Source organism: Vicia villosa, linkage group LG1, assembly GCF_029867415.1.
Source record: "Vicia villosa cultivar HV-30 ecotype Madison, WI linkage group LG1, Vvil1.0, whole genome shotgun sequence".
Classification (NCBI taxonomy): Eukaryota; Viridiplantae; Streptophyta; class Magnoliopsida; order Fabales; family Fabaceae; genus Vicia; species Vicia villosa.
In genome coordinates, this window is record NC_081180.1 from 28315016 (window position 1) to 28330380 (window position 15365).

At 38.4% G+C, this 15365-nt stretch overlaps 1 protein-coding gene across 1 annotated transcript; it reads left to right on the forward strand.

Moving 5' to 3' along the window:
• Positions 1-1508: 1508 nt before the first annotated feature.
• LOC131600515 (uncharacterized) lies at positions 1509-2480 on the forward strand. The gene is made up of 2 exons (XM_058872693.1): positions 1509-1706; positions 1758-2480. The coding sequence occupies exons 1-2, from the start codon at positions 1509-1511 to the stop codon at positions 2478-2480; spliced, it is 921 nt and encodes a 306-aa protein (XP_058728676.1).
• Positions 2481-15365: the final 12885 nt, after the last annotated feature.

Genomic DNA, 15365 nt, shown 5'->3' on the forward strand with positions numbered 1-15365 from the left:
AATTGAAATATCTTGTATATTTTAGTTTTGGATAAAGAGTCAGTAGGAAATAAACAAAATTGTATATTTGCTGGTTTTTGAAATTTTAATTTTTCTGAAATTTTGATTGAAGATTTGTGAAGATGAAGATGAAGATAAAAAAAGAAGAAGATAGATAAATAAAAATTAGGTATTGATGGAGGAACGTTATAATTAATAAACTCTTAAGATTTAAAGGTGTAAAATTCATTAAAAATATCAAACGGTTAAAATTAAAAAAATAATGAAGTTTATGGTGGATGATCCATCATACTGTCTCATCTAATACATTTAAATTTAAAGTTAATATAATGAATTAAATTGACTAACAAAATAATTTTTTAGGGACTAAAATATAATCTTATTAAATAAAGGACCAAAGTGAAATTTTAAACTAAATTAAAGGACCGCGGAACTAATTAAACCTATAACATAAGTGTGATAATAACATGACATTATTATGAACCTCATTTTCCTAATTGGCCAACCCTATAGTAATAAAAATAAATATTAGTTGGATTCGGCCGAATTCAGTTTTCAACGAGTCCAAAATAATCATCTGAGTCCAATCGAAACAACTCTAAACAAGCTAACTTAAACAACCAAATCAATCTGACACCTACAAAAAAGACAACGGATCAGTCGGTTTCAATCGAACAATTTAAATTTGTCCACTCCTAATTTAAATATTTCAAATTATTTTCGTTTAAATATTTTTTAATGGAGATAATTTTTAACACTTTTGAAATAAAAGTGTATATATATATATATATATATATATATATATATATATATATATATATATATATATATATATATATATATATATATATATATATATATATATATATATATATATATATATATATATGTTCTGGACTGGGCCAAGACTAGGCCCAATCTAATTTCGGCCCACTTAACCTTAGGGGCCCAAATCCCTCTGCGCCCCGCAAGTGGACCTAGAATGCTCGTCCCCCTATGTTCGACATAGTGCTCCTCGCCAGCTGCCGTGCGCTCGGCATGGCTGCTCCCTGCGAGCACGGTCCCGCCGAGGACCCTGCTCCTCGTAGGGCTCCTTCATATCCAACCCCCCGAATAATGCGGGATCCGCGTGATCCCTAAAAGACCGCATCTCCCTTAAACTTCGGAGCGGTTAACCAGGAAACCTGGCAGTCTCCTAGTTGGGCTTGGGAGTCCAACCCAGTAGAGAGATCATGGCCCAGCGCTGGGGCTATAAATACCCTCTTTCACTAGAGGGTCAAGTATTCACTTCTTCTCACTCTTAGCTTGTACTTGCACTCCTTTGCTCGATCCTTACTTTGGCATCGGAGTACCTTGCAGGTACACCCCCTCCCCACTCCTCGAAAACCCAGTTCCGAGCAGCCAGCGACGATTCTTCTGATCAGGTACGATCAGTGGCGTCGTCTGTGGGAACCTTGCTCCCCCTTCTTTAACAAACAAAGATCAAAGCTAATCCATTCACGATCTTCATGGCTGGCAACAACAACAACACCAACGTCCCAAAACCTGATCCCTTCCACCTGCAACAGCTCATCGAGGGTTCCACCCCTGAGGGGACGAATCGGCCTAGGCGGGAAGGGCAGCAGCATACCGCTGACGGGCAAAGGGGACAGAGGCATGAGGCCTCACAATCCAACAGAAGACAGCAACTTCAGAACGTTGAACAGGTTCAAAACGGTGGGAACGAGTAGCCTCAACCCGAGAATGGACTCGAGCAGGTTCAGAACCTGAACGAAACTAACGCCAGAGACGGGCAGTTTGCTTCTTCGTTCACCCATACCTCCGAGAGGCGAAGAGTTCACTACGAAGACAACCAAGAACAAGACGACATCCCCGAGGAAGCCGACCCCACAACCATCCTCTTGCTTAAAGAACTGCAGAAGACAAACCGTCTCCTCCGACTTCAAGGTGACCGCATTCACGAGCTAGAGAGGAAGCGACGATATCGTTCCCCCTCGCGGAGACACTACCGATCGCGCTCCTACTCTTCCTCGCGCTCACCACCGAGGAGGTATCATCGACGTTCCCCATCCTCTTCGCGCTCCCCGCCTAAGAGGTATCGTCGTCAGAGATCTTATTCCCGCTCTCCAATGCGAAAGAGCAGGAAAAATCAGAGACCGAAGACCACAGAAACTGGAAACCTCTCTCCCGAACGGGTTTCCCGAGGGCCTTCCAAAGCTGTGTTGAAATCCCGCGAGCGTTCCCCTCCCCAGGACGACCGCTCAAATCCAGGCAGGGCTCATGCGAAATCCCGGCGAGGCAGACACTCGACCTCCCCGGGACCAAGTGACGAGGAAGACTTCCGTAGCCCCTTGTCCGAAGAAATCCGAAGAGCTCGTCTTTCACGAGGGATGGAAAAACCGCCGACCTTGGACCTATACGACGGGACTACCGATCCCGATGACCACATTCGAAGCATCGAAGCTGTAACACCCTTCTAAACCCCGCAGAAAATTTAACAAAATTCAGAGTAAAACATGAAAAGGGTATTACAACTTCAAAATATTTAAAACATTAAGCCATGTCATGCCTTATGAGGAACTTCAAAACACATTGTTCAGTAATCATGTTATCACAGCGGAAAATAATTCAAAACTGAATAACATAAAACATCGGTATTCAACATCAAGAATTTACCGATTTAAAACAAACAAAACATCATTCTAACATAAGAATTAATCCATCAAACGATACTAAAATAAACGTCCCCCAGTGTTACAAGACCAGAGCATGACCCGACACAACCGACTAAACGAAGTAACTCTACGAGTTATCCTCACCAAGCACAAGCCGCTACTCCTTAATCTGAAAAATGTCAACAGTAAGGGTGAGACATATCACAATTAAACTATATTATAAGTTCATAACGACAAAACATCATAAGCAGATTATTCACCCAATCATCACATGTATTTCAGATACACAACAGTTAGTCAACACACAACCAGTCATATCAAACACATACGAATTATAACATTGGACAACTTCCATTCATGTTATAATTATACACAACAACCTAATGCAATGCAACTAAATGCATGTGGTACCAAACATGGGATAACCCATCTCACCGATCCACCACCATAAAGATTCGGCTACTTCTCTCACTAATTCCACACAATGGGAATTAGCTACCGCTGTCCCACCACCATAAGGGATACAGCCCACAACATGATTATGAAATGCATGCATCAACCACTACATGCTCATCATCAACATCCACCAACAATTCATAATCATTATTTCACAACATACAAGCATAATATCACAACCATTGGATATTCACCACAACATAATACATTTAACACAGAGACATATTATCACCACAGCAATCACACAGCCTCTATCAATCACAAATGACATATTGCATACAAGACAATCAATGTCATCCTCAACAACCACCAAAAACAACATCTACATTTGATAACTTAAGCCTCATGTATACATACAATTACCAAAAACATATGCAATTAAGAATTATCTATGCGATTCTGATATTTACGCACATCACCATAATTCAACATATTGAATTATCCACCAATTGTACAATATGCATTTATCACATAATAATCACAACAATGCATAGAATTTATCATTCATCAATTCTATGTATCACAATTAGCACATAGTACACAACACCAATACATATTGTTCTTAAATAACATTATTCCATGACATACACATATACAGTTACATGTCATTTTCACAACCACATAATAATTAAATCATCTAGTGCCAATCAAATTATTTTCATCAAAAAGAGCATTTCGTTAGCTTCGTAACGCTTCGAACGGCACCCAAAACGGACTTACGGATCAATAGTTATGAATTTTTAAAGTTTTGAAAAAAAATGCCAACACAGCGATGTAACGGGTTACATCATTCATGTAACCGGTTACATCAGTTCCAGTAGTGAAAATACCCCATTTTTCTTCGATGTAATCGGTTACCTCAACCATGTAACCGGTTACATCACCCAAAAATTCCCAGAAAGTTGCGTTTTTCATCATTTTTCACATAGGTAACCGGTTACCTCAACCATGTAACCGGTTACATTACTGAAGAAGTGTCAAAATCTGTATTTTTCTTATGCTACGGGATTCTACCTTCAAACCTCCAAAAACCCATCTTTTACACACCAGAAAATCATTATAAGTCTTAATTCTTCAAGTTCAATACCAGCATTATATAATTACTCAAATACACACATCAATTCCATCCATTGAACATAAATCATACATCATTCACATCATCACAAACACATCCAATTTGCCCTATAGATTCCAAAACCCCAAAATCTAACACACATTCAATTGAGATACAAAACCTACATAATCAATCCCATCATCATTAAACTGATAATATAGGCTAAAAGGATTAGTCACCCCTTACCTTAGCCAAGAACCTTGAATTCTTCTCTTCCTCCTCTTCTCCCCTTTCACGTTCCTTCTCTTTTCCTCTTTTGCTTCTCTTTTTTCCTTATTTTCACAATTTCTCTATTTTATAAAAAAATAGGATAATTAGTTAGTAAGGCCTCTCCATTGGCACCTCCCATTTTACTAACTACGTCACGGCCCAATAACAATAATTCTCATAATTCTTCCAAAAATCCAATTTTAATTACTAAATAATCAAATAATTTCCAAATAATTAATTTAACTTAATTAAATTAATTTATGAAATTACGGGGTGTTACAACTCTCCCCCACTAAAAGAGTTTTCGTCCTCGAAAACATACTTAAAGTGAAAAGTTCCGGATACGAGTCCTTCATCTGACTTTCCAGTTCCCAGGTAACATTTCCCTAGTCGATCCTCAAAATTCATTTGACATAACCAACAGAAATTACATCTCACGCATTCAATCTCAGCTCTTACGTCGCATTCGACCACCTCACAGGTGTACCACTTGCTATACCTCCAAAAGGTTAACGACAAAAGAACATTGAGGTACATCCCATACAATGCGCTCAATAACTGGATAATATAATTACAGAACCATGGTATGACCACACCTAATCAACATTGCAGTAATGTATTCCATCTACCGAACGTACCATTCTTAAACATACTTTTTCATTTGAACGATGAAATAATACTTACACTCTTCACCAACTGCTTCTTTCAAGAAAACTCAATAATCGTATTCTTCATACTATTGGATATCAACTATCTGACTCCTCTCAAGTCATACCAGTAATTATCTAACACGTTACACTCCGCTTTCGCTACACTATTCTGATTACTCATTACAATCATCATTACCAATTAGATTTCTTAGTTTTATCCAATTTCGACTCTCTTTACTCATTCGTTCCAGAATCCTTCTTTACCATACATGGTACTAATTTACCACATAGCAATATTTATACTCATTCAACAACAAATTCCTGAGTTACTACACCTATTAAGACATTCCAACCATCGAAACGAGTACACATGATTAGTTATAACCACACTCATCAACCTCAATATACCATTGCTTACGAAATAGCTCAACTGAGTCTCACTCCTCTCCAAGAATTAAATCGACTTCGTCCTTCATAGAGTATAATTATTCATTATATCTGGAAATCTACCATAACACCTTTCAACAACACAAAATTATTATAGCATCATATAGTATCAACTCTTCGTTTTAATTTCGCCGAATACATACTCGTTAACTACGTACGACCATAATAACATATTCATCATCTCGACAATTATTCAAAAGAGTTCTAACTCTCTGGTACAACATCTTTACATCCACTAGATCATAAATCCAACATATAGATCAATACATGTTCTCTACATAGGCTTCCGACATATTAATTCCTCACTGCCACGAGTAGTACTCATAACACTACTCCACATCACACTTTCGTTGCGCGACTCTGATTACTCGTCTTAAGTCATCATCCAATATATTGCACTCTTTCGTATTCACCTCTTCATAAGTTCACACAACATAGTAAGTGATTATTCTCACGGCTTAGTATTCATCACTTTTTAAACCATTAAGGTAACAAAACAAGTTCATCACATCTATATGATTCCGCCTACTATCAACAAGAGATTAAGGGTGATCAAGTCCTCAATTTGTCAATAGATAGCCGACAACCATATGTAAGCATAAACCGTCGTTACTACATAATAATGTCCTTTCCGAGTTTGCACTCAAACTCATTCACATCGTCATAGTTTAATAATTCACTATGGTGTCCCTCTATAATATTCTTTCTAAGCTCAAAAATATCAGGAACACAAACCCAATCACTAACCTCATTATACCATTCTCGTCGATTCTGAATTCACCGTCTTTACCTTGGTAATTCAAAGTCAACTTTATCGATCAACTCAACATAACTTTCTGACCTTCTCTAATCTCGTCAAGAATACCACTAGTCAGCCTTAGCATACCCAATCTAACACTATTAGGATCACCTTCATATACCAAACTCAATTTCTAAATTTTCCAATTAAATCCAACTATTCACAATTAGCACCGACATTTTTGAAGACTTCCTACGCAACACAATAGCACAACATTTTTCTTACCAGGATGGTAATTCAAACCAAAATCATAATCCTAAAAAAAAACATACTCTAATCATCTCTATTGCTTCATATTGAGCCCTTCCTGATCAAAGAGGTACTTCAACTCTTATGATCACTAAATACTTTGAATCTTGGACCATACAATTAACCTGCAAGGCCAAGACAACATTCATAACTCGTGGTTTTAATCCAAATTCATGACATCCTTCACGTCCAAATATCATTCCACTCGGAATCTCAACGAAGTCTTCCTCTCATCAACAGATGTTAGAAATTTTCTACAATTCTTCTTTTATACTTGTCGTTGCTTTATCATCACAAATATAACTTCAACCGTTCCAAAGTCTATTTCATCTTTCCTACTAATTCACTCTTCACTAAAATCCATAGGCACTCAAATCATCTTTATTATCGAACATCTCATCAACCTATTAATCAACAACATGTTCTTCTCAACTTTGTTTCAAACAATCGCGGTAGTAGGCATTCTTATTCGACAAGTTTCACGCTTCCTTAACCGACTTCACAACATCTCCTCATAGGATTAATCTACTGTACTTATAACTCTCCCATAATGTAGAACATAATCTCTCCTCTTCATAGGTTCAAACGGCACGTTAATTCGACACTCGGAACTCAAGATATGAGTTTTCCAACGCCATCCAAAATGCAACATCGACACCATGCAGCGACGCTCTATATGGTATTACCAAAACTCTTCAAATGGTATATTCAATTCTTAAAATTACTCCTCAACAACCTTCTAATTATTCCTTCAATCCATTCAACACTGACACTGACATCCCGTGCATTACCAATAAACAAGTCTAGTTCTAAGAACAAGAGTAATCGTAACTTCACCTCTTTCCAACGTCATCCTGTTGCAATTAAATATGTTGCAGCTGCTGCAACCATTTTTATAGCAAAGTTCATCTCTTTAGCTTTCCGACGCTTCAAACGGAACTCAAATCGGATGTACAGAACTCCAGTTATGAATTTTCGAAGTTCTGCAGCTATTTAGCAATTTTCCTGCGTTTTGCTTACGAAAATTTCACTCCAAAACTCATTCTCTTCAACTCGATCATATTCCAAACAGCCTCTTATCATATCTCTTCACTTCCAAACATTCTTATAACTTGAGCAACACATCCAATCGCCGAAGTGTGATTTCTGAAATATTACGACATCAATCCTCTTTGCAAACTTGCAGCTGAACCTCTTCTGAGACGCACGGCTACTCAACTGACAACTTCGCAGCCCATCAGCAGAGCTGATACATTACAACTTCTTAATTTCCCTCTCCTACAAATAATCATCAATTACCTCTAATCATTTTCCTTCCAGATATTCCAACTTAACTACCAGTCAAGTCCTAATTTCAAGTCACCTTCGATTCAGAAAACAACAACTCCAACAACGCTTGCACGGTTGCCAACAACAGCCTACTGAACCAATCATCTTACAACTGAAACATAACCGAGAAGCAAAGCTTCTCCCCCACTTGTTTCAATCCAACACCTGCAACAAAACAAACAAGTACCGACAGTGATTCACTCACATGTCACGTACCAAGGGATAACACGCCGACAATATACAACTTGTCGCGCAACTCAACTGACTCGACAATTGGCCGGACGGACCGACCTGCTCTGATACCACTATTGTAACACCCTTCTAAACCCCGCAGAAAATTTAACAAAATTCAGAGTAAAACATGAAAAGGGTATTACAACTTCAAAATATTTAAAACATTAAGCCATGTCATGCCTTATGAGGAACTTCAAAACACATTGTTCAGTAATCATGTTATCACAGCGGAAAATAATTCAAAACTGAATAACATAAAACATCGGTATTCAACATCAAGAATTTACCGATTTAAAACAAACAAAACATCATTCTAACATAAGAATTAATCCATCAAACGATACTAAAATAAACGTCCCCCAGTGTTACAAGACCAGAGCATGACCCGACACAACCGACTAAACGAAGTAACTCTACGAGTTATCCTCACCAAGCACAAGCCGCTACTCCTTAATCTGAAAAATGTCAACAGTAAGGGTGAGACATATCACAATTAAACTATATTATAAGTTCATAACGACAAAACATCATAAGCAGATTATTCACCCAATCATCACATGTATTTCAGATACACAACAGTTAGTCAACACACAACCAGTCATATCAAACACATACGAATTATAACATTGGACAACTTCCATTCATGTTATAATTATACACAACAACCTAATGCAATGCAACTAAATGCATGTGGTACCAAACATGGGATAACCCATCTCACCGATCCACCACCATAAAGATTCGGCTACTTCTCTCACTAATTCCACACAATGGGAATTAGCTACCGCTGTCCCACCACCATAAGGGATACAGCCCACAACATGATTATGAAATGCATGCATCAACCACTACATGCTCATCATCAACATCCACCAACAATTCATAATCATTATTTCACAACATACAAGCATAATATCACAACCATTGGATATTCACCACAACATAATACATTTAACACAGAGACATATTATCACCACAGCAATCACACAGCCTCTATCAATCACAAATGACATATTGCATACAAGACAATCAATGTCATCCTCAACAACCACCAAAAACAACATCTACATTTGATAACTTAAGCCTCATGTATACATACAATTACCAAAAACATATGCAATTAAGAATTATCTATGCGATTCTGATATTTACGCACATCACCATAATTCAACATATTGAATTATCCACCAATTGTACAATATGCATTTATCACATAATAATCACAACAATGCATAGAATTTATCATTCATCAATTCTATGTATCACAATTAGCACATAGTACACAACACCAATACATATTGTTCTTAAATAACATTATTCCATGACATACACATATACAGTTACATGTCATTTTCACAACCACATAATAATTAAATCATCTAGTGCCAATCAAATTATTTTCATCAAAAAGAGCATTTCGTTAGCTTCGTAACGCTTCGAACGGCACCCAAAACGGACTTACGGATCAATAGTTATGAATTTTTAAAGTTTTGAAAAAAAATGCCAACACAGCGATGTAACGGGTTACATCATTCATGTAACCGGTTACATCAGTTCCAGTAGTGAAAATACCCCATTTTTCTTCGATGTAATCGGTTACCTCAACCATGTAACCGGTTACTGTCATACCCCAAATTTGTCCTACCCTTTAACTTCTAACTGGCTTAGGCTTTGCATTCATGTACATACATCACTTAGGTCATAACTCACACTCGTGCATTCATATCATTGGTACTAATCAGAGACTAACAAGAAAGAGCTCTATTGCAAAGAAGTTTTGATCAGAAAACAAGAGGACTGAGGTGTAATCTTGTGGCTCTATGTTCATTGAAGTCCCCCTGGGTTAAGGTTTTCTCAGTCTCAATTCAATGCATTAATTGAAGGGTACAAGCTTACAAATCATCTGGTCTCCCAAATTAGGGTTTCGTTGACCAAAGTCAACCAGTTGACTTCCTGGTCAACATTTGATCAGGGATGGACTTTGTGAGTGGGAAGCTTTCATATTGACTATGTGGATGTGTTTATTTGACTGGATTTGACTGGAGAAAATTTAATCGGGAATTTCATCAATAATCAGAGAAAATCAGAACAGTTGACTTTTGGGTCAAAATTAAAAGAATTATTCAGATATTGACTTTCGGTGGAAAATCGGTCAAAGTCAAAGAAATGAGAAAAATCAGGAAATAATCAAAACTGCCAAATTTGGAAATTTAGTTGAAATGGGAACTTGCCAAAAGAGGAAAGTTCTACACTTAAAGAATTTTTTAGTGAACTTCCAATTGGCTGAGCAGCTGACTTCAGGTTCAATTATCATGTTGAAAACGGCAGGATTTTAAAACAAGGTCAACACCAAAAATGTTCATCCCATAGCCCTCTACAATGTTGTAGTTGGGAGTTTTTTCATATGACACATGGATTGAGAGTTATTGAAGGGAGAAGTTGGCAAAAATCTCACTGTATACGAGGCAAAAGCTGGGCAAGTTTTCTGGGCAGCATGGTCATTTAATCAAGCACGTGGTGTGCCAACTTTGAGGTTGATTATAGAGACACACAAGGGTCTATAAAGTGTAAACTTGATATGCACCTACTCTACTCCATGTCCTCTACACAATAAATCAATAATTGAGCCATTTGAATAAATATTGGATCAGTTACAAATCTCCAAAGTCACATCCTCGCGCTAGCTAAGAGTCAGCATCCGGCAGGTCAAAACTCGAGGCACACATGCGACATTTCCACAAACAGTTAGTGGGCCATTTTGAATAAGGATTTTACGGGTCCACAAGCTTCCTCAAGGTCCAAGATAGGTACCAAACGTTTCCTTACCATGTCTACTTTCTATTAAGCTACGGATCTTGCCAATTGAGCATATAATGAGCATGTTATGGAATCTTAAAGTTGCATCCTTGTCAAGTCATACTACTGCCAAGGATATGAGCCAGCCGAACCAAATCATGCGCGCCAGGGCTAAGAGGTTGAGATTCATGACTTCAATGCAATTTTGAGTGAGATACAAGCCACACCTCAAGAGTTTTCCAACACATAATCTCCTCAGTCCCGTCTCCTCTACGTTTTGAGCATGAGTTTGAGCCCAATGATGAGCTGTAGCCGGAGTTAGGTGATCCCAAAGTGAGCCTCGGGAACTGCTGCTAGCATGGAGGGTGAGCATGACTTCATTGTTGTAACATGGAAACTAATCACCAATTTGCCATAATAAGCCATGCAGCTTGCTGAGCACGTGAAAGTGAAGGGAAAACTTAATTCAATTACCATGCTTGTTCACTAAGTGTTGAAGAGAGACTATCCTCTACAATAGCTCCACCACAACACCATACACACACACCTCACTATATAAGCTGAATCTTCTTCACAATTCACACAACACACTCTCATTTCTTCATTCTCTCTAAAAGCTCTCTCCCTCTATACACTCTCTTCTTCCCTCGGTTCTCTCTCCCTCTCCATACACGTTCCAAAAGTTTGTTACGAGTTGTAACAAACTCTAACTACCATCAACCAATCACCAACATAACCACCTTCAACCACCACCTTCAACCACCACCTTCACCACCATAACAACTCTCCTCTGCCACCGCAATAACTCTCGCCATCACCGAATCATTCTCACCAATCAATCTCAAGAACCTCCATCGCCATGTTTTCCGAATCGAAGCTCCATTTCTAGATTCATCATCATCATCCTGTCGCTTCTAAGATTCGTGGATCTTCACTACTTCCAAGATTCATCTCTGCAAACCGATATGATATCATTCCCCAGCCAAGGATCTACGTGAGAGGTTCATAACAAGTGTAAGCATCAACAACTCCAAAGGCTCCGATCTGTGAAGCTTCTCTCTGCTTTCGTTGCAATATCTCAAAACAAGTAAGCCTCACAATCTCACTCAGCATGCATAGATGATAACCTTAGGTCATATAGAGCTGGTTATGCGTTTTAGATCTCGTTACATGATATGATTCTTGGATTTGTTATTAAGTATCGTTCATTTGAAATTTCTGAGCATCTTTGAACCGAGAATGGAGATACGAACGTTTGTATGGCTTTAGTTTGTGTTTTAGCAAGGTTCCGGTGACTTAGAGTGTGTTGATTGCTTTCGGTTTGAACATTAGAGGCCGAATTAGAAAATAACAATGGTGGATTCGAGCTCAGTGTTGAAAACCGAGTCGAGTAGTGTTGTTCGTTGTCATTACTGTGCGTTCTGGAATTTTCCGGCGAGAGTTCCATCGAGGAAGATGACCGGAGTCTCACTCCGGCGTCTGTGTGGGAGTGCATGGCTGTGACTCCGCCGGCCTTACGTGTCGCGCTGTAATTGGCTTGCGCTTTTCCTTTTTGTCTTTTACGAATGATTGGAGAGTGAGTTGTTGTAACGTGATTGGCTGAGTTTTGTTTCTTTGGCATTTAGTGACTTAAAAATGAAATGACCAATTGATATTGAGTTACCAGTTTTATTTTATCTTTTTGTCACGATTAATTTCAAAACCATAGTAAATAATTGCACATGCTGAACAAGTGAGATAATAGCATGCTATGCTAATCTGGACTGCACTTTTGACTGGGCCTAGCGCCAATTTCCTCTTCTGCACCTCCCAGTCCTGGCCCAAAACGTTTTAGTATAGATTCTAGTTCATATGGTTTTTTTTGCTGATTCACCCCCTTTTGCTGTTAATAAAAAAAATAATAAACAAAAATAGTTTTTATTGCTTGCTAATTGATTTTTTTTGCCTAAATAGAAAAATGAAAAAAATATATGTTTAGGATTTAATTGTTTGATGTTTCTTTAATTTTTTTAATTGGATAAACCATAAATAAATAGTTTTAGTCTTTAATTCAAAATAGTTTTAGAGCATGAATAAAAAATCCATTTGCTTGTGAATATTTCATTGAGTATTATAGTTTTATTTTCCTTATTTTTGTGAATATCTTCTCATATTTTGTGGAGTACCAAATATCTTTTTTTGTAGAGTAGAATAACATAGATTAGATGTTAGATCTAGTTCCCTATTGCATTCTTTCTCTTTTCAACTCTTTTAAAATACCTAATAAAAGGAAGATGCGAATCACATTAAGAAAGTGATAGAGAAATGAGTGGGATTCATTCCCTAATCTGTTTCTCAATCACTTAGTGGCATAGAAACGAGTGGGATTTATTCCCTAATCTGTTTCTCGGTCACTACCTAATGGGAGAGAAATGAGTGGGATTCATTCCCTAATCTGTTTCTCAAACATTAATTAATGGGAGAGAAATGAGTGGGATTCATTCCCTAATCTGTTTCTCAAACATTACATAATGGGATAGAAGTGAGTGGGATTCATTCCCTAATCTTCTTCTCGATCATTATACATTTTTATGTGATTCGAATCGCAAACAAATTCCCCTTAAAAAATACACAACCAAAAACACTTAAAACATCTAACAATGGTTCAGACTAAAGCAAAGTAGAGAAAGTGGTGAGTGGCCCGGTATTGGGAACTGTTCATCACTCATCTACCCTAAAAGACACAAACCAATCTCTTTCTTCTTCTTAAGGGCATCGTTATCTCCGTTCCATTGCATCCTAGGCTGTCCCCTTGTGCAAGAACGCGAGCGTTGACTCCGCCCAACTAAAAAACACAAAAACAAACTGAAAATCTTTAGCCGAGCTACGGTAACTCTGATTCTTGAAAAGGATACGTAGGCAGCGGGGTAGGGCCCGTGCGAGTACAATTCTTTATTTTCCCTACATTCTGCATTCATTTCGCATTTAGACATAGACATAGATACACACCCATTAGATAGAAACAAACATAGGTGGATACCATCGAGTACGATGGGCGCGAGGGGTGCTAATACCTTCCCCTCGCGTAACCGACTCCCGTACCTTGTTTCTCTGGTCGCAAGACCCTGTTCCTTCCTTTGTTAGGTTTTCTGATATTGCTTTCCCTTATGGGATAAATATATTGGTGGCGACTCTGTTCATTTTTCGCGAGCGTGCGACAGCTGGCGACTCTGCTGGGGATGTTGCTAGACCTGTTGCTGGTCCATCCTTAGTGAGTCGATCCCAGCCTATCCGTTTGTTTGTTTATTTACTGGGTGTGCTATGTTTTCTCTATACGTGCCTTTATTTATTTTATGTATTTATTTTATGTTTCGCATGTCCTGTTTATTTTTCTGCTTGCATATCATGTTTATTTCTGTTTGCACATCATGCATATGGATTATATTCTATGTTCCTTGGGGTCTTCTGTTCTGTTTTGCAGGTTGGGTGGGATGTTCTATGAGGTAAAAGGCCCAATACCCAGGCTATGAGTGCACTTTAGGTACCCTAGGGTAGAGTGGGAGCATGGTTTGTCTCGAGGTGTACGTCTCGGGATGGATCATGTGACTACGAGCAGAGTAGTGGTTTCAAACGGAGGTATTATCGTCACCCGCATCCGCGCTGTGATGATGCTTACCTTCGGGCGGACCGTATACTGCGTTTCATGACCTTACCCTGGCCTAGATTCACCTGTGAGTGGGGAGGGATATACATGACAGGTACCGTTGGTGACTATTCTGTTCTATTGGTGACTATTGTTCTTATGGCTGTGTGGCGCCTATGCCGAACCTTTGACCTTATGACGTGTGATTCTGTTCAGAGACGACACAACAACTCTCTCATATTGGGAGAAACTCCATTGCATCATTCTCATCATGGCATATTTATTTTCAAAAAAAAAGAGAAAGAAAAGATGTAATAAAAAAGAAGAAAGAAAAAAAAAAGAAAAAATAGTATTATTTCTCATATGCATGCCATTTTTCAGGGTATCTGAGGTTATTACCTTTCATCCAGGATGGCTAACAGCGTGACCGCTACAAAAGAGGCTACCAAGCGTACATTCACCTGCAGTTTCTTTCGTGAGGATATGACACATCTGATTCAGTTGAGCACTTTAGTTACTGGGCATAACTTGGATGAGTTCAGGAAGACATATGGCCATATCTTACACATGTTAACTTCTCGGGTTGATGGATGGGCTCTATACACACTTCTTCAGTTCTACGATCCTGAGTTACGATGTTTCACCTTTCTTGATTACCAACTGGCACCAACCCTTGAAGAATATGCTGACATCCTCAAGATTAAGGTTCAACATAGGATCCCTTTTGTTTGTGTACCTGAGAACCCAAAAATGGACCGAATTGCTGGTGCTCTTTATTTGAGCA